This window comes from Dromiciops gliroides, chromosome 3 (genome assembly GCF_019393635.1).
Source record: "Dromiciops gliroides isolate mDroGli1 chromosome 3, mDroGli1.pri, whole genome shotgun sequence".
NCBI lineage: Eukaryota > Metazoa > Chordata > Mammalia > Microbiotheria > Microbiotheriidae > Dromiciops > Dromiciops gliroides.
Genome location: NC_057863.1, coordinates 16,701,499 through 16,726,601, shown reverse-complemented (window position 1 = coordinate 16,726,601; position 25,103 = coordinate 16,701,499). Strand labels below are relative to the sequence as shown.

At 41.0% G+C, this 25,103-nt stretch overlaps 1 protein-coding gene across 1 annotated transcript; it reads right to left on the bottom strand.

Annotated features, from left to right (window-relative positions):
* Positions 1–1,844: 1,844 nt before the first annotated feature.
* Positions 1,845–24,881, bottom strand: LOC122751423 (vomeronasal type-2 receptor 1-like). Its single transcript, XM_043998478.1, is given in 11 exon segments — positions 1,845–2,234; positions 2,236–2,472; positions 2,475–2,543; positions 2,545–2,720; positions 2,723–2,837; positions 5,658–5,786; positions 9,505–9,729; positions 12,811–13,683; positions 17,045–17,336; positions 24,726–24,755; positions 24,757–24,881. Coding segments are annotated over 11 exon segments (2,577 nt in total). The 5' UTR covers positions 24,798–24,881.
* Positions 24,882–25,103: the final 222 nt, after the last annotated feature.

Genomic DNA, 25,103 nt, shown 5'->3' with positions numbered 1-25,103 from the left:
GCCCAGGGCTTTATCTATTGACCTATCTGTTTTTCCTCCTACTCACAAGATCTGGAGCTTACAGGGTCTTATAGATGATCTAAGCCAATTCCCTCAATTTTGCAGGTCCAAGAAACTAACACCTAGAGAAGGGAAGTGACTTTGGGAAGTCAGCAGCAAAAAAGAGGCAGCTTTTAGATGGACAGAGTGTTAGTCTTGAGTTAGGAAGACATGGATCAAAATTCTGCTTCTCCCACTTACTGGCTATGTCTTTATGCTTAACCCAAGGGGAATGAGGCCAGTGGTGGGGAGTGTGAGAACTGTACGGGTATGGGGAAAGAACTTTGATTGGCCCTTGTATCACACCCTCAGCCAGTAGGGAGTTTTGTTTAAATGTTCTATCAAGCTGTCCACCTGAATGGCACGCATCACCCCCCGCCAATGCTCTCGCTGTTTCCATGGGATAAGCAGAGGGAGCAAGTATCTATACTTGGTCTCAACAGATTTTCATTCAGACCAAGGACTCATCCATTCACTGAATATCTGAACCATAAGCAACCATGGAGGTCACCTGGCCATTTCACCCCTGAGGAAACTAAGGGCAATAACACCCTAGAATTCTTTGAGTTTCTTTTACAAGGTGATATAGGTTGACAAAAGTCTCATTGGCATTTTCTTCATTTGATTTATATTCAGGGCAACTAGGTAGGTGGAGCAATGGATAAAGCATCAATCCTGGATTCAGGAAGACCTGAATTCAAATCTGGCCTCAGAGACTTGACACTAGCTGTGTGACACTGGGCAAGTCACTTAACCCTCATTGCCCCACATAAATAAATAAAATAAAACTATTCACATTTGATTTATTTCAAAGTGCAACATTTGTCCAAGAAAATACCAGAAGGAAATGTCTCCTTCCACCTTTAAAGAAATGTTTCAATAAGATTGAGAAAAAATTCCAGGAAATAAAAATTCTCCTTTCTAATGGCCTTATTTCATTTTTTTTTTTTTTGCAGGGCAATGAAGGTTAAGCGACTTGCCCAGGGTCCCAGAGCTAGTGAGTGTCAAGTGTCTGAGGCCAGGTTTGAACTCAGGTCCTCCTGAATCCAGGACCAGTGCTTTATCCACTGAACCACCTACCTGCTCCTCTGCCTTATTTCATTTTAATGGCAGTTGCTTGACATGAGCCAATTACAACAAAATTTATGTGTACAAGAATTCACCAAGGGACTTCTGCAAGTGACTGTGGATAGAGGTCATTTAAAACCTTTGGGCCTTGAAACTAATCAGCAAAATTAAATCCTGCCAAATACAAATTATTTGTGATCACCCACCATTTTGGAAACTCTGTGCTTAGATTTGTTCTAACTATAATTTTACCTTTCTAGTTTCATGCTAAATGGATCCAACTGTATAGCCCTTCTCCCCCCACCCCCACCTTACTCATTTACTCACCATGGAAACACCAAGCCCAAAACAACTAAATACCGACCTTGAAATGTCTGTATATACTACTTTCCCTGCATGGGTGAACATTCTTGTGTGAACCTCTGTGATCTGGTGAAAATTAACCAGCAGAGCCTAAATTAATATCTTCCCTAAGGGGCAGCTAGGTGGATAAAGCACTGGCCCGGGATTCAGGAAGACCTGAGGTTTAAATCTAGCCTCAAACACTTGATACTTACTAGCTGTGTGACCCTGGGCAAGTCATTTAACCCTCATGCCCTACAAAATAATAATAATAATAATAATAATAATTTTAAATCTTCCAAAAAGTAGCCAAAAGCAACGAGATAGAAACACCCAATTCCAGCAGTAAGAACGGGAAGTGGAAAGCATATGATGACGTATGACTTGGGCCTGGTCTAGTCATCAAGCACCACTGTAGAAACTGTCATATTCATCTCACTGCTGACAGAGGCTGATGTCAGTTGGATACTCCTGTCAGTGGGAGGGATCTTCCCACCAACTAACTCATCTGTGTTTCTCTTGGGCCACAGCAAGATAATATAGCACTTGGGAGCAAATACGCAGCCCAGCAAACCGAAGCTTGAGGCGAGGATGGCGAAGATTTCCACAGCTACTTTGAACTTGCCCTTGGTGCTTAAATAAGCAGGGACAAAAGAGATCCAGACGATGAAGAACACCAGCATCCCGAATGTGATGCCCTTTGCCTCGTTGTAGTTATCAGGCAGCTTGCGGGCGACAAAGGTGGTTAGGAAGCAGAGCAGGGCCAGAAAGGCATCAAATCCAAAATACCGAGCACAAAAACTCAATGGACCCTTCATCACATTCCTCCAGTAATACTTTAATGTTTTGGGACTCCATGTTTTTGTACACCTTTGGGGGCATCATCACCAAGTACGCTGTGCAAAGACCCGTCTCAATGAGAACCGAAATGAGAACAATGAGCTTTTGATAAAGGGGCCGGATAGATATAAAACGGACTTTTGATTTGGACACTCTGTAGGATAAAAATTAATGAAATGGTTTTAACCCAAAATGCAGGAGAGACAAAGAGAAAAGCCCATGGCGAGCGGTCACCTGGCGGCCATGCAAGACCAGATTGTAGGGCTTGCCAATGAAGAGGAGAGAAGTAAGAAGGATGATGATGAGAGAAAGCTGGAGAAGAAAACTCAACTCCCGGTCATTGGCTTTGGCCAGGGGAGTTTTCCTATAAATTACATACACAACCATGACGGCCAGGACCACCAAAGCCCCAAAGATGGACAGAGTCACAAGGTAAAGCCTAAGGCTTCATTGTAAGCCAGGAATTCCACCTCTTTCAGTACACAGTCATCCTTGGCAGCATTAGACCCGTAATCCTTCATGACATTTGATGCATTCCACCCATGAACCTGGAATAGCAACAGTAGAGAAATGAAAAGTCTTTGGGGCAGTAAGGAATCCTATTTTCTTTGTACCACAATGATGTTAGAAATTCTTAGAGGTTCTCTAGACCAATCCTTTCATTTTTACAGATGAGGAAACTGAGACCTATATGGGTTCATTGCTTGCCAAAACCCATGCCCTAGGTAGTAGGAAAGTATCATGGAAAGTGCTAGATTTGGAGTGAGAGGCCCTGTGTTCAAATCATAGCCTTGGCACTTACTACCCAAGTGACCTTAGGAAAGTCACTAAATCTTTTGGGATCTCAGTTTCCTCATCTATAAAAGAAAGGGGTTGGTCTATATGACTTTAAAGGGCCCTTATGGCTTGGGATAAGTCAATCAATAAACATTTATTAAACAATTACTATGAACCTTAGAACTGTGCCAAGTTCTGGGTATACAAATGTAAAAACAAAACAGTTCTTGACTTCGGTGAGCTTATATTTTACCAGAAAAGCAGCACTACACACATACATACATACACACATACACATACATATATGTGTGTGTGTATATATGTATATATTAAATGAGCTTATATTATATATGTATACTATATAGAGTATACTATATATTTCTATATAGTATATACTACATAGATAGTATATACACATTTACATACACATATATATGAAATAACCTTATGTTATATATGTAGTTATATATTATATGCATGTATACTATATATACATATATTTATATAGTATATACTACCTATATAGTATACACACATGTAATATATGCATACACACATATATATGAAATAAGCTTATAGTATATATGTGTATATTATGTGTGTATTCTGTATATGTAGTGTATACTATGTATAAATATGTATGTATAAGTATATATGGAATATACTACATATATATAGTATACACACATATAATACCTATATATAATAGAAATTTAATTCATATATATGTCTGTGTGTATGTATTGTATGTGTGTATACTGTATATGTAGTATATACTATATAAAAATATAGAGATATATATAGTATACACACATATAATACCTATATATAATAGAAATTTAATTCATATATATGTCTGTGTGTATGTATTATATGTGTGTATACTGTATATGTAGTGTATACTATGTATAAATATGTATGTATGTATAAGTATATATGGAATATACTACATATATATAGTATACACACATATAATACCTATATATAATAGAAATTTAATTCATATATATGTCTGTGTGTATGTATTGTATGTGTATATACTGTATATGTAGTATATACTATATAAAAATGTAGATATATATAGTATACACACATATAATACCTATATATAATAGAAATTTAATTCATATATATGTCTGTGTGTATGTATTGTATGTGTGTATACTGTATATGTAGTATATACTATATAAAAATGTAGATATATATACAGTATATACACATGTAACACACACACACACACACACACACACACGCTCATTTCAGTGGGGAGGCACTAGCAGGTGGGAGTATAGGGAAAACCTTAGGTAGGCTAGGAGTTGGGATTCTAAGGAAAAAGGGGAAAGGGCGTCCATTCCAGGCTCGGGGAAGAGCATAAAGCTCAGTTTAGTGAAGCACACAAGGCAGGAAGGGACAGGAGGAGAAGGCCAGAGAGAACTTCAGTGGGAGCCGCATTGAAAAGAGTTTCAAATACCTAAAAGAACAGTTTGTCTTTGATCCTGGATGCCACAGGAAGTCAAAGATGAGGGAACTGAGGCCCAGAGAGGTTAATTGACTTGCCTGAAGTCATACAGGGAGGAAATAGTAGACTTCTCTGTATTTGCATCCCCTGCCAGGGACCCAGCAGGGTCCGTGGCACATAGTAAGTATTGATCAAATCTTCTGAGTTTTTGGTAACACCATTGCTAGTTCTCACATGCCTTTGGGGGGGGGGAGGGGCAATGAGGGTTAAGTGACTTGCCCAGGGTCACACAGCTAGTAAGTGTCAAATGTCTGAGGCCAGATTTGAACTCAGGTTCTCATGAATCCAGGGCCAGTGCTTTATCCACTGCACCACCTAGCTGCCCCCATCACATGCCCTTTTGATCCTCTTCTCCAAATAAAAAAAGGACAATCGTGATCTTTGTAACAAATAAACCTAGTCAAGCAGAGCAAGCCCACCTACTTGCCATATTCAAGAAGGGCTGTCTTGGGGGCAGCTAGGTGGTGCAGTGGATAGAGCACTGGCCCTGGATTCAGGAGGACCTGACTTCAAATCTGGCCTCAGACATTCAACACTTACTAGCTGTGTGACCCTGGGCAAGTCACTTAACTCCCATTGCCTCACCAAAAACAAACAAAAAAAGAAGGGCTGTCTCAATATGAACCTTGAGTCCATTACTATTCTGTAAGGAGATGATTTTTCAGCAGTCCTCTGGAATTGTGGGTGCTTATTTTCTCTTCCATTTATCATCTTGTTCCTGGGGTAGAAATGGCCCCATGTGTCATTGTTCTGCTGAGTCCTCACACTTTTTCCAGAGAACAAAGTGATAACGTTCAGTGACACATGTCTGTGTTTGCCATAGAGGAATTTGGCATGAAAGAAGTTCACTTTAGATATCAATCAAGAGGTTTTAATTATGGAAATAATGTAATGACTTTGTTCTAAAATGCCATCTCACCTCACAGACAACGGGGAAAAAACTAATTTTGAAATGTACAGAAAAGACAACAGCTCATTTACCTATTATTACTATGTTAAAAAAAAAACTTCACTACTACAAAACAAAATGCACCCAGCTATCTGTTTCACAAATGGTAAAAGGCAACCTCACTGTACCTGGATTTCGGGACACATGACCATCTGCACATGCGATGCAGTCAAAACAGCATATAGGTTCCCCTTGGCGAATCCCCTTCCTAGTTCCTGGTTTACAAAGATCAGTGCATACAGAATGGGGGAGCTATAACGAACAAGACACAGGATTTTATTCTACAACACTGCGACTATATTGGGATGCCAGGACCAAGTCTTGGTCTATAATACTACGGAGTAATCACTTCCCTCCCTTCTCCTCCTAAGCCCACCTTCCTACCCTAGACCAAGGGTTTAGCCTGGAAAAGACCAGAAGTGGAAAATCCAACATGGAGCCTTGCTACCAACTCTGTCTCATGGCTCCCTCTGGGACAGAAAAGAAATATAGGACCAACTGCAACCCATCTTTCACTAGCATAGACTGTTTATGCATCTGTTGCCCTTTGATAATATGTAAAAGAATCCCATGAAAGTGGAAATGAAGTGGGGCTCATCCCTGCTCACTGTTTGCCTCCCCTTCCCCAGCCTGAAAAGGCACATTTATTGTTTGGGAGCTAGTTACTTAAGTATTTTTTTCTTCATGTCTTTTGGAAAGACAAAAATCATGAGTTAGCCTGGACCTTAGGCATGTTGTCACTATCTGACTAATATTGCTCTCACCATTTTCATAGCAACAGCTAGCCTTAAAATCCTGCTTCAAGGTTACAAAGTGCTTGACCAATAGTATCTCATTCTTTCCTCACAACAACCCCTTGAGGTAGGTGTTATTATTATGATGCCGATTTTACAGATGAGGAAGCTAAAGTAAAATGTGGTTAAAGGACTTGTCCAGGGTCACACAGCCAGGTTTGAATTCAGGTACTCCTGAATCCAGGGCTGGTGCTTTATCCACTGTGCCACCTCGCTGCCCCTGTTGTTATGTATACTTTAACATTTCACTAAGAAGTGAGGGAGAATGTTGCAAATGGGAGGAAATGGTAAATTGAAGGGGTTATATAGTAGCTAAAATGTTGCTGGTCTACTTTACAACAAAAATAATAAGAATGTAAGTAATCAGCAACCTCTGACTAAACAGGAACTAAAGATTCCTTAACTCAGCCCCTGAACTCTTAGTAAAGAGCAGATTATTGTTAAGTGCCTCCTTCTTAACCTTGGCCAGTTAATGCAGCAAGCAAATATCTGCAAAGGTGTTACAGACTTTCCAACTGGCTTTTGCACACTGTGAGAGAATAGCACAATGGCTGAGAATCTCCACTAAGGATTTAAGAGATCAGCAGTTGATGTACAAAGCCCTGTCTGTTTTGCATTTCCAAGATCTTAGCTAATAATCATAATAGCTAACATTTCTACAATGCTTACTAGGTAATAGGCTCTGAAATAAACACTTTACAAACATAATCTCATTTCATCCTCACCACAGCCCTGGGAGATAGGTGCTATTATTACCCCCATTTATAGATAAGGACACTGAGACATACAGAGGCTATGTGACTTACCCAGGGTCATACAGTAAGTATCTGAAACCAGACTTGAATTCAGATCTCCCCAACTCTAGGAACAAACATCTCAGAAATAACTGAAAATTGTTAGCTATATCCTCTAGTATTGGAAAGCCATATGCTAACAGCATAGGAAATTGATGGAACAAGGAAAATGGTGATTTGTGAGAACATTCCAGGTTCCGGGATAGATCAAATTAAGGCCATTTTAGAAATTTTGCTCCCATGTTTATCTCTTTCTTCTCTGAGATCTTCTACTTTCCACTGGTTCCTTCCTTCCACCCTGCCTTCAGGCAGGCATGGGTCATCCTGAGTCTGATCAAAGTGCTTCACGTGATCCAGTCCTTCATCTAGTTTTCAGTTTCCCTCTTTCTTTTCACCATCAAACTTCTTAAATGAATAATCTATATTCTGAGCCTGTTTCTCCATGACCCATTCCCTTTTCAGCTTCCTGTAATATAGAATCAATTTCACCAGTCAATTTCATCTAGTCCACACCTGCCATTGCTCTGAAATTGCCCTGTCAATGATGCCTTCCTGCTTACCAAATTCAATTGCCTTTTTTGATAAAAATGTATTCTTCTTGACTTCTCTTCAACATTTGATCCTGTGGACCAAATCTTCCTCCTTTAAACTCTCTCCTCCCTTGACTTCCCTGGCATACCACTGCCCTGGCTCTCCTACTTTTTAATACGTACCCTATGTCTCTGTTGGAACCTAGGAGGCTGCCTCTAACATCTTCCCCACCCCCACCCCCTTCCAGCCACAACTGGGACCTTTACTTCAAGACTTGGTCTTTTGACCTGCATTCTTCTCCCTATAATTTTTTTTATTCAGAGAACTCATCAATTTCTAACCCTTACCTTTCATCTGTGTCTAAAATCTGTCTCTCTGAACAACTAATATTAGTTATTCTTACTATTTGGAGATGAGCCAGGGAAATGGAAGAATTTGGAGGGGTAAGGTATGATTTGAATTGGAGAGTCAGTTGACCAACAGGGGATGGAAATTTCAGTCATAAACCCAATCTGGATATGTTTGTGAAATAGTACCATGGTCCAAAAATTAGGCTAGGTTAATGCAAATGGTGGCAGGGGGAGGTGGGGTAAAACAGTAAGTGGAAAGGAGTAGAATAAGGAAAGGTAAAAACAGGAGTACCAATCAGCTGAGGCACTGAAAAGTCTTAGGGCTGCCTCTCTTCTGTAGCTCTCTGTAGGATTCCTCTGGTTCAAGCAGCAGATTAAGTGGCCACCTTCTTTCCTGCCCATCAATTATTTTATAGCACCAACACAATGGTAAAGGTACAACACTGACAGTAACTTTTTGAGGGGCCTTGAAACTCTCTATTCCCAGATGGTACTGACATTTAATTCTGGGAACCCATCAGGTCAAAAAAAGTTCAGCTTTCTGGGACGTGGTAGGCACTTGTTTTTCCTGAGAACTTCTCTAGGCTTTGGCAGCACTAGAGTAACTTCTGGCCCCACGTTTCAATTTCTCCTTGTGTTTGTGTGTTTTTATTTCTCCCTGCCACACCTTTCCAACCTGTCCCTCAGTGAGATTACAAGTCCTCTCTCCCAAATAACTCTGGGCTGGGTCTGTGGTTGGGAAAACTAATGCTGGCCCCATCCTGCATTCCCCAAAAGGAAACTCTCCATACCAATGCAGACCGCCATCTGCACAGCAATCACTACCCATTTAGAAGGTTGTCTGAATAAATATATTCAAAGTAAGATTTGAACCCAGATCTTCTGAGGGTAGATCTCAAGTTCATTCCACTGTAGGAGAAGGGAATAATAATTTATATAGACCTACTATGTGTCAGGCACTGTGCTAAGAATTTTGTACCAAGATCCAACTTTGGTAGTATCTTCCTACCAACCTCCACACCCTCCCCACCCCCCCACTCCCAGGAAGGAAGGAATTCATTAGTTTGGGGACTAAATCTTAGGAAAGAAAGGTATATCCCCAGCAAAAGGCAAGCATGCTACAAGACTCTTATAAGCCTTGGGACAGCGAGGTGGTGCAGTGGGTAGAGCACAGGACCTGGAGTCAGGAACATTCATCTTCCTGAGTTCAAATCCAGCCTCAGATGTTTATTAGCTGTGTGACCATGGGCAAGTCACTTAATCCTGTTGGTCTCAGTTTCCTTACTTCTAAAATGAGCTGAGAAGGAAATGGCAAACCACTCCATTATCTTTGTCAAGAAAACCCCAAATAGGGTCCCTCCCACAAAGAGTCAGACACAACTAAAATTACTGACCACCACCAACAACAACAATAATCATAAGATAGGGGGTAATCATAATGGTATTTGAAATGAAATTTCTTTGTATAGATCTATAAAAAGAAGAATTCAAAGTAACTAACCTCTAATGTTTCAGTGTTCCAATATATGGATACATTATACATCACCAACTCAAATTTGGACAATGTGAACTCATATTTCCCAATCTTCACAAAGTCAATTTTCCCAGCATCATTTAGCTGCCAGTTCAAGATATCATAATATCCAGTCACATCTCCATTTTCATCAAGTTCCAATGTGATACCATTGTGGGTTTCAAATTTAAGTACTTTCAGGTAGTACATTAGCTAGAAACCAGGCAACAGTAACAGAAGCTTGTCAAAAATACTTGTAGTTAAGGAAATACAATTTTATGATTAAACAAATTAAACATATTTTGAACTCATGTAGCCATTTATGGACTTGGATTTCCCCCTTCTTAATCATTTAAGATCTTTTTGTGTTGGGGTAAAGGAGATGGCATATGATCAATATGGATGCATACAGATGGATGGTGAAATTATACTTATGGACTTTTGAGCAGGAGAAAAAAGGGAATTTCATCACTTCTTAATTCCAAGTAGGATGTAGTGCTACTGTATATTACAGTGAGAGTCTTTATGTGGGATTGTGCAATAGCTGGATAAGTATGGTCTTATTTATTAGCAGAGAAGAAGGCCATGGAGAGTCCTTAATGACTCCCATCCAATTCCTACCACACTTTACACTGAAGCTTGAGAGTCCTTTAATAGAAACACCAGAATTAAAGACTACCTCAAAGGGCCAGGCTGTATACATTCATATAATGCTTTTACTTACACTAGAAGGATGAATAAATCTTGTTTCAAAGTAAAAATATCAAATCCCCTTGTAATTATTTATATTAAAGTACATTTGCAAAGATAGGAAAAATTACATGTAGTAAATTTACAGACAGTAAAATTACAGATTATTATTTTTTAATCTTGCATCTCTTTGAATCTCTTTTAATCTGATCTCTTTGAAGTTAAGCGGAATGAACCTAACCTTCTTCAACATGGCAACTCTTCAAATACTTGCAAGTAGGTATCTCCCCCTCCCCTCCTTAAGTCTTCTGTTTTATAAGCTAAACATCATCTATTTTCTCAACCACTGTTGGCCAGTTGTCTCACCACCCTGATTGTCCTCTTCTGCACTCCAACTCAGCTAGGCCCTTCCTAAAGCATGGAACTCAGGACTGAACCTGATCCTCAGAGGCCCCTGTATGAGAGCCAAACGTATCAGAGCTCTGACCTTTCTAGTTCTAGTCACCATCAGCCTTTGAATGCAGCCCTTGATTGAGCCATGAGCTCTTCTGGCTGCCCGCTCCCAATGTGGCTTGAAGACTTCTTGCGTTTAGGTCCTTTACGATCTCCTCCTATTCTCACAGGAACTGTTTTCTGGCCAAAATTTATCCCATCCTGTATTTGTGAAGTCAACTCTTGGAGCCCAAGTGTAGAAACTTCTATCTCTCTAATATATCTTATGTTATTTGGCTTATATCAGCATTCTAGCCAGGATCAATCTGGATCTTGACTCTTGTCATCCAGCATATGAGCTCTTTCTCCCATTTTGGGGCTATTTGTGGAATAGGTGAACATGTATGCTATCTGTCATCATGCACACCCCTGATTAAAATCTCAACCAGCATAAATAAGGCCAAGGACAGATCTCTGGGGAATCTCACCAGAGCCCTCCCTCCAAGCTGACATTGACCCATCTGGGTTCAGTCATTCAGCCAGTTTCCAACTCATCCAGCCCATATCCCTCTATCTTATCTATAAAAATATAATGATAGATTTAAGACATTGCCTTAGAGTCATACTAAGGTAGAAATTACTGAGATTTGGTCCTTTCCTGAGATTAAGTTGTTATGGGATGAAGAAGGGGAAGATAGGCTAAGGCAGTAGGTATCTGAAAAGGTGGCCAAGGTGGAACAATGTAAGACACAGGGAGGCTTGAGATCCCCAAGACATAGTTCATTGACTTCAATGCTTTCCTGCCAGTTTTGATAATTTTTCCACTTGGCTGCTGTATTTTGCATGTGTTTCTGACACAGAAGAATGCAGGTCTCAACTGAGGTCATATAAGTCTCTTACCACATCTCTCTTGGCATAAGGCTAATCTGACTGCCTCTTTAACAACATATTCTAGGGGCAGCTAGGTGGCACAGTGGATAAAGCACCAGCCCTAGATTCAGGAGGATCTGAGTTCAAATTTGGCATCAGACACTCGACACTTGCTAGCTGTGTGACCCTGGGAAAGTTACTTAACCCTCATTGCCCTCAAAAAAAAAAAAAAGTATTCTAAGCCATGACTTCCCAATTGGTGGTTCAGAACACTGTGGGAAGAACTCACTGGTGTGGCAAGGGATGTGGCAAGCTTTCCTGTACAATTCCAAACCCATCTGCTATCCCTTTGCCCTCACCCATTATTAATTCATACCCCTCAGCTCCCAGACAAAGCTCAGCTTAATCTGCTGTGTTCTCCTTGTTTGCTTTATCACATTGCATTATTATACTTGAGCAGAAACTTTTTAAAGGCTTTGAATATCTGCCCTTCATAGACACAGAAATTCCAAATTGAGAGAGATCTTTGATATTATACAGTCCAACCTTCTTATTTAAAGGAGAAGCTGAGCCCCAGAAGATTAAGTCGTTTAATCAGGGTCATTCAGTTAGTAAGTGGTATAGCCCACCCAGGCCCTCTGATTCCAAATCCGCCCTTCCTTACTCTCAACCACTTGGCTTCTTTGAAAAATAATCAGAGGGACCCGGCAGCCAACAGTTATTCCCACTGAGATCACAAGCTCACTTTCAAAACAAAAGGGAGATTGTGAGCAGTAATGACACAAAATAGCAAAAATCAGTTGAGGCATGAGACTCAACTAAGCCCTCTCATTTCAAAGGTGTTTGTGGATCAACTGGAAGAGCAACAAATAGATGATAAGCTGAATAGATGAGGCCACATTTTAGTGGTAATGAGAGTGAAAGCTCCCTATTTGAATTCTACCACTTCATGACATAAGACCTTACCCATCATCGCATTTGGATTAGCATTGCTGAACATGAAACCTAGCTCCTTCCTTCGGGTGTGCTACAGAAGAGCAATGCAAAGATCAGAAAATGCCAATCTAACTAACAGAGACTGGAAAAGGATTATGAACATCAAGCATACATTAATTAGTCTTTCCATCCACATGAACTCTCACATCTAGCCATTAGCCCTGCTCCCCTCCTTGGCCTTTTTCTACTAATCCTGTGACAGGTATATCTCACTCAAGAAAACTCAATATAGAAAATTGGAAACTAGTAGCCACTGACAATGGGATTGGGTTTCTTTGGAGTAAAGAAGACAAAGAAAATTCATACCTGCCATGGCTCAAAGTCTTCTAAATAAGCACATGTATTTCCCGGTAGGTAAGGGCCTCTTCCCTCCACACAACGACTCATCTCATCCAGAGCATAAGCCAAAGCATAAACTGCATTTTTCACATTATTTGTTATCCGAAGCTGGGACACATCCAAATAGGTATTTTCCAGGTCCTCCAACTTCTCCTCTCCAGTACAGAACTTGTCAGACATTGAATAAACTCGGTTCTCTTGTCCAGTCATGTTGACCCTGTGGTCAGAATTATAGGGCACACTGCTGTTGGGCCAGGTACAGTTGAAAGCAGTCTGCCAAAATTCAATTGTAATGGTATCATTGGGATCCTTGTTGGGATGAACATCATAGAGAAACTCTTTTAGCCCATGTATGTCAGCTCTTGGCACAGCAAACCCAATAGTTCCCCCAAAAAAGGGGAAGTATTCAGGCTTTGCAATAAGGGAGGAAGTTATCCAGGCCTCACTGGCAATCCATGTTCTATCTGTTATGTTATTGTATTCAATTTCTAACACAAAAGGGCCGAGGTCGATATCCGAAGTGTAGAGCACGATGACTCTGGACGTGGAGTTTTGGATGGTCCTAACAACAGCTTCCATTTTGGCCTTGGAGTAGATCTTAGGGATGGTTTCAGAGAATGCAATGCAGAGACCGGCCTTCTCGATTTCCTCCTTAAAAATTTTAATGCCATATTTTCCATAGTCATCATCAGCTGCTATAGTGCCTATCCAGACCCACCCAAAATGTTGGATGAGATTCACCATTGCAGTAGACTGGCTCTTATCACTTGGCATGACTCGGACATAAGCCGGGAACTGGTATTTATCACTAAGAACTGAGCAAGACGAAGCATAGCCCACCTATAAGTGAATACATTCACCTCATTAGCACTCAACCAAAAAACTTAACTCTAGACCTAGGCTCTCTCCCATCTCTAACCACAAGAGAAAAAATTATCTATTTTCTTCAGTTCAACTTGACAAGGGTTTTATAAAGCACTTACTATGTGCTAGGCACTGAGCTAGATTCTATAAATACAAAGACAAAACCAAAACAAATCTCTACCCTCAAGGAGTTTACATTCTACTAGCATAATTATAAGTACAACACCCGGGGGGCAGCTAGGTGGCACAGTGGATAAAGCACTGGCCCTGGATTCAAGAGTACCTAAGTTCAAATCCAGCCTCAGACACTTGACACTTACTAGCTGGGCAAGTCACTTAACCCCCATGGCCCCACCAAAAAAATAAATAAATAAGTACAACACCCATGAAATTCTTCTGTAAACTATGATTATTTATTAGCAATGACAGTGATGATCATTTATACTTATAAAGGAGCATAAAGCCTGCAAAACAGTTCCCATTGTACTGTATGAGCCTCCCTTGCCTGCCGGAAGCAGCAAGGGTTTAAGCAACTATTGTGTGTAGCACTGTTCCAGACACTAGGGGAGATACAAAATTGAAATAAGAAATCCCCCCAACCCTCATCAATGAATCAATTCACCAACATGTATTAAGGTCTGCTCTGTGACAAACACTGTGTTAAGTTCCTCATAAAGCTTGTATGTCCTCTAGCTGAGAAATAAAACATGTTGATAACTAAATTGCAAAACATGACATGATGCATTGAAAGAGGAGAAAAAGCAAAGTATTTAAGAGTTAGCCTTGGGACAGCTAGGTGGCGCAGTAGATAGAGCACTGGCCCTGGATTCAGGAGTACCTGAGTTCAAATCCGGCCTCAGACACTTAACACTTACTAGCTGTGTGACCCTGGGCAAGTCACTTAACCCCAATTGCCTCACTAAAAAAAAAAAAAAGAGTTAGCCTCAAGGAGTAGAATAAGGGTCCTCAGGTTTCTGAGAACCTGTCAAGTGGAAGAGGAATTGAACTTCTCCTATCTGGATTCAATGGGCAAAACCAGGAGCAGTGAGGGGCAATGTAGGCTTCCTGTGAGGAAATGTTCTGGCACTTAGAGCAGCCTGAGTCCCTTCAGGAGATAGTCAGGTCTTCAAGCAAAGGTTGGATGGCCACATAGATATGTTGTCTATAGGACTTTGAAGGGGCAGGGAGAGGAGGGAAGATGGAGCCAGTGAACTATCCATTAAGGTCTCTTGTACCTCTAAAATTCTGAGATACTTAAGTGAGGTCCAGAGGATGATGGAAGGTTTCCTGGAGGGTGTGGTATTTGAGTTGGGCTTTAAAAGCCAGGTATGAATTCAACCAGGGAAGAGGAAAACATTTATAAAACATTTGGGAGTGTTTTTTGTCCTTTTCTCACTTGTATTTCTCCCTTTATCTCTTCAGGCCAAATTTTAGACATAGGAATCTTTCTTGAGAGGCAGTACAGTATAATGGATAGAACTCTAGATTGAAGTCAAGAAAACTTGGGTTTAACACTCACTAGCTGTGTGACTCTCAGTGATTCACTTACCCTTTGTCTGTCTCAGTGTCCTCTATGAGATGAGGGATTTGTACTAAATGGTGTCCAATGTCTCTTCCAGCTGTAAACTCATGATCCTCTGATGCTCCTGAAGAACAATGACTATGGCAGCCAATACTACTGGCTAGCAACATGACCACACTGCCTGAAGGTCTACTTCTTATGGGGGCGAGGACCGTTTCTGGGTCCTTTTTTACTCCTCCCACACAGAATATAGAACCACAGCATTTCAAAGTTAGCAGGAACCCCAGACACCGACTAGACCATTCTGTCCTTAGGAATCCCCTGGATGATAGCTTGTGAGAAATGATTCATTAGGACCCTCACTCTACTTTAATCAGTATTAATCAGTTTGATATAATTCCATAGGGGTAAGGATTATGAGTTCTGTATATTAGGCCCCGGAGCTGTGAACTGCAGGTTGTAAGTTCACTTGTTTAATCACAGGAAGCTAACTAGAGGGCCCCTACCCTTGTTTTTCCTTCTTAGGCTGACCACCAAGCCCAGTATGATAGAGGTGAATCAGTTACATGAAAAGTTCCTCAGCTTATTTTTGTATGTTTGGATCACTCTCTCTTGTCCAATATGAGAGGTGTTCATTCATCTTATGATCATCTTATGATCCCTTAGTCAGTGGAGATGGCCCATGCTTTGCCCAACCAAAGAACCCCCTGCTGACATATAATTTCTAGCTGATACAACGTTTTAGCCCTCGAAGCAGAGTCCATTAACCAATGGGATTCTGTATTGTGTGTAGCCTCTCTAAAATGTTCAGATATTAAATCTAGTTATCAATAAGGCCCTGGAGGAACGGGGCTTCTCAGAGCATGAGGAAGATCTGGGGTCCACTTCATTAGAGGGAACCCTGGACCCTTTAATAAAGTGCTATTGGCTCAGAGCTCTACCCTAGTGGTTTTTCTTACAGCTTGGACAGTTACAACCCCCACAAACTCTGAGAAGTGGGTCTTACAGATTTGGTTTGACTATCTCCTGGAGAAGGAAGAGGAATTCTGCTGCAGGTGGCCTGTTCCACTTGGGAGAGGGAGAGAGTTCTAATTGGTAGGCAGTATTTCCTTAGGACAAGTCAAAATTCAACAGTTTGAAATTTGTACCCATTGCTTCCAGTTCTGCACTGTGGGGCACATGACACATGTCCACATGATATCACTTCAAACACTTAGAGGAACCTATGATGTCATGTGCCCTCTTAATCTTCCCTTCATTTTCTTCTATCAATACTCATATGTTTTATTCTTCAGATTCTCATTTGGAACTATCCAACTATCTGGATCTTATCAAGATTAGTCTGACCAAAGCCAAGCAAAGCAAAGCAGAGTAGGGGAGCGCCATCACTTCCCTAGTGCTAGGGCTCTTCTTATACAGCCTAGCATCATATTCATTTTCTTGACAAGCCCCAGATCTTCAGATGAAATTCTGTCCAGCAGTAACTCTACCATCTTATTCTTGTAAAATTGATTTTTTTTACACCCAGGTATAAGACAATTAAATTTAACATGCCCAGTCTGAGGCCACATTTGAACTCAGGTCTTCTTGAATCAAGGGCCAGTACTCTCTCCAGCACATCACTTACCTGCGTCAGAATTAACTTTTCCCAAGTACCTAAAGGGGGAGGCAGAATGAAAGAAGATAACATTACCCCAACCTTTCTAATCTCCCTGGCAAAAAATAAACTGCTTTTTCATATTTGCCACCATTGCCCTCAAACATAGCTTTCCCTTCTTTTCTTGAGTCTTAGTTGACATCAAACTCTTGAGTTACCTGAGGGAAGTAATACAGGCCCAGGACCCTGGAAGTTGCCACAGACAGGGCAGATCCTCCTGCTCCGATGACCCCAGCCAATGGGGCACCTGCACTACACCGAAAGTTGGGCTTGTTTTCATCCTGCCCTGTCAGGAATGACAATGTCCCTTCCATGGACTTGGAAATGGTGAAGCAGGTGTCAAAAATCTGGTAGCCCAAGGTGATATTAGGAAGGATATCTTTCCTTTGGTTGATCTCATTGATCGTATGGATCATAGTTTTAGTCCATCGGAAACCTCGGAAGTAAAACCTGGAAAGGAAATAGTGAGACCAAAAGTTAGGTGGTGGGGAATCACAGGCCTTCTTCTTCTTGTTGCTAGTGACAGCATGGAGCCATGAGCTCTGTTTGGTAGGAGCTTGGTGACATGGAATATAAGCCTTTGAGAATAAGAACTGTTTTGTCTTCCAACTCCCAACATCTATCATCTCCCAACCCAAAATACAGCATTGTACAATAGCCTCAGTCAGGAGAAACCTGGGCTCAAGTTCTGCCTGTGATAATCACTTACTGTACAATCCTGGGCAAAGCATTTAATTTTTCAGTGCTCCAGGGAACGCTTTAAGACTATAATTGGAAGAGATGGTGCTGATCCATATTGGTAAAGGGAATCCTCTTACTGGGAGTTCCCTATTCCAATGAATCACAAATCAAATCCTCTCTTCCCCTTCCCCCCCCCCCAAATTAAGGATTTATTAAATGCCTACTATGTTCCAGTTATTCTGCTAGGTGATATAAAGTTGCACAGACATGCAAAGCTAGAGCTACAAAGATAGAAGCGAACCAATCCTTGCCCACAAGGAGTTTTTATTCTGTTGGAGAAGACAACAGGAACATCCCTAGATATACACAAATAAGATACCAGCTGATTCTTGTGGGGAGAGCAGGAAAGCCAGCCTCCATGGAGAAGGTATTTGCTGAACAGAGTTTTGAAAGATGCCTGGGATTTTTAGAGGCAGAGGTGGAAGGGAGGGCATTCCAAGTATGAGGCAGTCCAGACAAAGGTACAAAGACTAGGGATGACCTGTCTTGTGTGAAGAACAGAGTGACCAGTTTGACTGGTTTGTTAAGTGGGAAGAGGAGTAGAGATATATGTTGAGGCCGGGTTGTGAAGGTATTTAAATGCTAAAGAGAGGAATTTATATGTGATACTGGAGGCCATAGGGAGCCATCAGAGTTTATTAAGAGGAACGATGTGGTTACTTAGACCTGTGCTTCAGGAAAATCACCCTAGCAGCCTTGTGAAGGATAAATATCATGCAGGGTCTGGCACATAGTAGGACCTTGACAAAGGTTTGTGGAATTCACTTTCCTAAGTGCTATCTCACCCTTCTGCTGATTCCCTCATTATACATGTCAGATTTTAGAAGGCTATTGTCGCTCATGACTACCATATCAGAGGTGGTCCCCCCACACCATTGCTTGTCATGTCAAAGAACCCAATTGCCCAATCCCCAGAGACAGAGCTCTAACCCAGAGTGGGGCAACTGTAGTATTGTCTCAGGGTTCACACCTTAGAAGATGCTCTTCTTGTCCAAGCTGGTCATCTGGCCCACTGTCTCCATGTCTAGAAGTTTCTTGCTAGCCCTGACCACCCTCACCCACACCCACACCTTGCTCCTTCTCTGACCTTAGGTGGCCTTTTTATTAGGGAACAAACATCTCTGTCCCCAGTTCTTAAGAGCTCTTGCTTGGATTGAAGGGGCTTCAAAGAAAGTTCTAAGTACCCAGTCACTGATGAAAGAAATGGGTGCTTTTCTTTAGCTCCTTTGAAAGGAGATCCATGGTTTCACCCCAGAGTGAATCAATGACAAGGGTCCTAGGGCAACTGGCTGACCCACTCACACTGAGCTCAGGCCTTCTTGAGCCCTGGGATACATGGTTTCTCCCTGGCTCTCCTGGAACAAAGTAAGTAATGAAAACCCTTCTTCCCATACATAATCTGACTCAGATACAGTAAGGTTAAAAACAACCTTTTATCAGGGAACCAACTTAACAAGTAAAAGCAATCACAAGAAGCTATAAAATCCATCATGGTCAAGTTCACATAGGTGGGCAGTTGAATTAACATTTCAATATCTCTGACTCCTCTGGATCCTCTATAGTAAGTCATGCCCATAGCACCTTTCTCAATGAGACACTGAAATATTAACGGTGATCCTCAGCCAGAAAAGGTCAGTGCCATCCCTTGTTCAGAGTCCATCATCCATCAAACACCCTGTCCAACATTGAGGGGTCCCTTTTGGGGGTTAAGAAGCCAAGAGGAGCATTGGAAAGGAGGAAAGGACAACAGAAGAACCACCATATTTTAACACCATCTGCATCTGTATTGAGGCTAAGGAGGGCATACACTAACTGATACCTGTATGGTCCATCAGCACTGACAGACTCAGGGTTAGTTGGCAGGTGGGATTCAACCAAAGTGTTAGATGACAAACTGTCACCCAAATGAACCTTAATATAATAGAATCCTGCTGCACTAGGGAAAATATCTAGAGTACTGACATTTCTATAGTTGAAGACATAAGTGCACTATTTTCAAAAGTATCCCTGTGTTTTCTGGGGCAAATCTTGTAAGATCACATGCCTTATGGCCATAGGGTTGCAGTTTTCTTCTATGATGATGTCTTTTCTTTTCTTTTCTTTCTTTCTTTCCTTTTTTTTTTTGCAGGGCAATGAGGGTGAAGTGACTTGCCCAGGGTCACACAACTAGTGTCAAATGTCTGAGGATGGATTTGAACTCAGGTGCTCCTGAATCCAAGGTTAGTACCCTGTGATGATGTCTTGTTAAGAGGAAACCCCTCCGACTTAGGCAGCCCCTAGAATAAGAATATCCTAATGATAACATTGCACTGATCTTTCTTTCTCCTGAGAAAAGTAGAAGAACATTGGGCTCAACTCATCAAATTCAAATCCAAGTTGTTTTTTTTTTTAAAGCTAGAAATTAGATTGAATCTTAGCACACAGTTGGAGACACAATAGAACCATTTTCTACTTTGTTCCCTTCCAGCCTATTTTTTTTTCCAGACTATAAAGAGGGAGACCCTGGAGAGCAGCAGCAGGAGCAAAGCTACATAATTTCTGACACTTTGGTGAGGGAAGTGTGAGGATGGCTCTAATGGTAAAAAAAAAAATCTGAATAATAACCATAACAATTACTTACATTGATATTACACTTTGTATTTATAAAGTCACTTTATATTTCTGTGCAAAAGCAATCACAAGAGTTTATTAATCAACTACTGTGTGTCTGGCATTGTGCTAAGTGCTAGAGATGCAAAGAAAGGAAAACAAATAAACAAATGAATAAATTAATTAATAAATAAGTGAACAGATAAGTAAATAGGTAAATAAGTGGGTGAATGAATAAATATATGAATATATAAATAAATAGGTGAATGAATAAATAAAATAAATGAATGAATGAATAAATAAATAAATGAACAAGCAGATAAATAAATGAATAAATAAATGATGAATGAATAAAAGAATGAAAGATATTTACCACTATCTACAAAAGTGGGTAGATAGTACAAATATTCATATCCCTAGATAGTCTCATTAATTCATTTAGAAAGCACTTTACTCTGTTCCAGGAACTGCCCTAGGCACTGGGAAATATTGAGGAAAAAAACCAACATTGAACTGTTCTGCCCTCAAGGAGATCACATTCTATTAGGGAAACAACTCAAGTTAAGATAAGTAAACAAAAGATATACAATTAATTTCTATGGGAGAAAGGACTGGAGGTGGAATGGGAGGAGAAGGAGAAAGAAGCAGGCTAGTCCTTAAATAGAAAGTGATAATTAAGCTAGTCCCAAAAAGAAGACTAGGACTCAATGAGGAAGACATGAAGTGAGGGTTCACTCCAGGCAGAGAGCACAGCCTGGGCACCACACTCTTCGGACAGCCATGCTTTTCCATGTACCCTGCGACTGAATTAGAATACAAGATCCTTGAGAATAAGGACTGTCTCATTTTTTTCTATTTGCATCCCAGCTCTTGGCATTTCTTGGCACACAGTAAGCACATAATAAATGCTTTTTTGTTGATTCATATTAGGGTAATGATTTATTATCCTCCTACTAACCTTTTCCTGCATTCCCTACTCAGCCCCTTCAGTATACCCCTTAAACCTTGCCTTACTTAGTTACACATGAGCAAAAATACCCCTTCAAATCTTTAGTATCCATAGGATAATTTCCCTTAAGCTCCTTGTAACTTGACTCCTCCCTTCTGCAACACTAGAAAAGGCTGGAGCAGAATAATGGGGAGACCAGATCCATGAGGTTCTACTCTCTCTTCATGGGAGGTCAATGTGGGGGCCCTTCCTATACACCTTTAATCATCCCACATCTGTAATCTCACTTATGTTGAAGGCCACTGGCCCCAGGCATGGGAAAATGAGAAAAGAATCTTGTTTCCCCTTCTGCTTCCCTGCCTAGTGCCAATGGGTTTGGTGGGGATTCAACCTTCCCTTGGGACACAGCCTTGGGAAATCCCTTCTGGAGGAGCCCCAACAGACAATGAGGGGTGCTGCTTCTAAGGGTCTGGGATGAGGTAGGAGAGATTGGGGTGTCAGCATAGACATGCTAGGCTGTGAGGGAAATAGAAGCTTCAGTAAAACACAGGCACCTCCTTCAGTTTACAGTCTAGTAGGGAGCTGTCTCAAATACAAATAACTCCAGTGCCTTTATTGTGCCTTGATCATGTCATCCACTCAGCTTTTAAAAACAGAGGGAAATTTGGCCTTCTCCTTTTAGCATCACTTCTCCTGGAAAAAAATATCATTGGCTTTCCCTTTGTCAATAATCCTCTAAGAGTGAGGAAGAAGGGGCAGCTAGGTGGCGCAGTGGATAGAACAGTGGCCCTGGAGTCAGGAGGACCTGAGTTCAAATCCCTCCCCAGACATTTGACACTTACTAGCTGTGTGACCCTGGACAAGTCACTTAACCCCAATTGCCTCACCAAAAAAAAAAAAAGTGAGGAAGAAAAGCAAGGGGGTCTCCAAAAAGTTTGAGAATCATTGGCTTAGGTCAAAGCTTTCACATCCTGATAGTGACAGTCTTCGAGCCAGTGAAGATGAAAAATTATTGTTAGCATAAAAGCACTCATAAACAGCGTTCTACCCTTGTCCACATTTTATGGCTCAGAAAACATTTTAATTGGGTGCAGTAAATTTTTGTCAGGAAGCAAAATCTATATTTGATTGTCCTCCAACTTAATAATAAGAAAACCCTTCAAAACTTCCTGAGGGAAGTTGGGAGGGGAAGTGGGAAGATGTGTCAGAGCTCCAACTAGGCTAGGTCTACCTAGACTTTTCCCTGAAGTGCCATTATTTTTATTTATTTTTTTTTAGTGAGGCAATTGGGGTTAAGTGACTTGCCCAGGGTCACACAGCTAGTAAGTGTTAAGTGGCTGAGGCTGGATTTTGAACTCAGGTACTCTTGACTCCAGGGCCGGTGCTCTATCCACTGCGCCCCCTAGCTGCCCCTGGAGTGCCATTATTCAGAGGGCAAATGCCCTCCCTATGGCAGTTCACCAAGCTTGCCATCCCTGACCCCACCTACCCCATACTACAAGATACCACAAGGGCACCATCCCTATCCCACTACACCAGGCCATTCACTACCTGCAGCTTCATCCTATTTTGCCAACTGCCATAGATTCCTGGTGGAAATGAAGCCAATGTTGGGGTGTGGGGCAGAGGGGGAGTGGATGTTTTCTGTAGTATCACCCCTCCCCCACCCAAATTTAAACATTTGACCTCTGTGTTAGAATTCTTTGCTCTGCTGGGTGGTGGGGTATGAATCACAGAATGTCAGGGTTGGGAGAGGAACCTTAGTGAACATCTAATCCAACCAATAAAAAAATAAATAAATAGATTGATGAATAAATCAATGAATGAATGAATAAATATAACAAATAAATCCATGGACAAATGAATCAATGAATGGATGAATAAGGAGAGAATGAATGAGAGAAAGAAAAAAGAGAGAAAGAAAGGGAAAAATGAAAGGAAGGGAAGGGAGAAACAAAGAAACAAAGAAACAAAAAGAAACAAAAAGAAAGAAAGAAAGAAGAAAGGAAAAAAGGAAGAAAAAGAGAGAAAAAGAAAAGGAAGGAAGGAAAGAAGGAAGAAAGAAAGACAGATAGCATCCCTTCTAGAACATAACCAACAAAAGCACATTCAACCTTTGCTTAAAGCCCTCCAATGAAAGTCGGCTTCCTCCTCATGAGGGTGTCCATTAAACTTTTTGAAGGCTCTAATCATTAGGATGTCTTTTTCCTTAGAAGGATCAGTACAGTAGTCCCACTCACTTGCCTGTACTCTACTTTATTCTAACAATGAGATTTCAGGTTTGGGTTCAGAGTGTTTTGAGGATCTGAAGAAATTCAAACTTCCACTATGGTAAGAACTAGTGACAAAATCTGGGTACATTAGACGGTAGGTTCTCAAACTTTTTGGTCTCAGGGGCCATTTATACTCAGAGATCCTCCTATTTAGTAGGTTACATGATAGTTGCCATATTAAAAATGAAAACACCTTAGGATTATTGTGGGAAGTTTTATTTTGAGGACTCCCTGAAAGGGATTCAGAGACCTGCCAGGAGTCTCAAGACCACAACTTTGAGAACCACTGTGTTAAAGAAAGCCTCTGCCACTTTTTATTTCTTGTCATCTTGCCATTTTGCCTGAATGTGGGAAGTGGGAAGAAAAGCATAGCTCAGCAAGGAAATGCACAAGATAAGTTATTTCTAGAGTTAAAGTTTTATATCACAAAGCAAAATTTCTATCCCATTTATCCCTTTTAAAATGTTCCAGATCTATTACAAAAATACCATAGAAGGAAGAAAAGGTTTTGTAAGGCGTGAAATTCATATTGAATTCTAGGGAGGAATGTTCATGAAATTGACATACAATGGAAATCTGGCCCATGTTTTGCTTTCTTACAATAGTAGGGACACAAAATTGCAGAACTTCAATCCCACAGCCCAACTCTCCATGTGACAGGCATTTCCAATAATCAGTACAATCCTTTGGGGATTATTAATATGAGCTCTAAATAGACGGAGCCCCCACAAAGTGTTTCTGTGAGCCTGATTGGAGAAGTTTGGCCAAGAGATGGTTTGCCATAGACCTGGATTTCTGAATGACATCCATGGTAGACAGATTCAAACATTTTCCCTCAGAAAAGTGTCCCTGTAATATCCATGCCCTAAACCAAAGCTTCTTAAACCATGGCTTTGCAACCCCATATGAAGTTTCATAACTGACTGTGGGGGTTTCAGAAAATTTGTTTACAAGAAAAGGTTAGGTATATCAATCTTATATACCTATATACCCAGGATCACATAAAAGTTTCTTGAACAAAAAGGGGTCACGAGTAGAAAAAGTTGCAGAAGTCCTGTCCTAAACTAAAACTTTTTGATTTTCAAAGTGACCTTAGGATCTTTGCATGGAAGGAGTCTTAAGACAAAATAGTCTAATCCTTCTGTACAGAAAAGAAAATGGCCCCAGAGTGGTTCAATCTATTTTCCAAGGATCCTCTAAAAGCAGCAAAGCCAGGGATGGAGCCTTATTCTGAATGTCTACCCTACCACACTCTTCCACCTTTCCCCAAAACTGACCAGCACTTACCCTTCACATTTTGCTGATACTGGTTCCAAACAGACTCATTTTCTGGAATGGTCGGGAGTGGATAGGAAACATTCCTCCTATAATTAATGAGTGGTTTGTGGATTCCACATATCCATGTAAATCAAACTTTCCCAGGAGTCGACAGGTTGGTTCTTCTTCCTCACCATAAGTCCTCAGAGTGAACAGGAGATAGACCAGCAAAGAGGGGCCATGGACTTTTTAGGTGGGACCATTTTTATAAAGATCTACTTGGAGGAAAAGCAGCCTGACACAAGGATGAGCTCTTTATGAGGTCCTTTCATAGCAAGTCATATTCATCAGGCTTTGGAAGTGTGTGTGTGTGTGTGTGTGTGTGTGTGTGTGTGTGTGTGTGTGTGT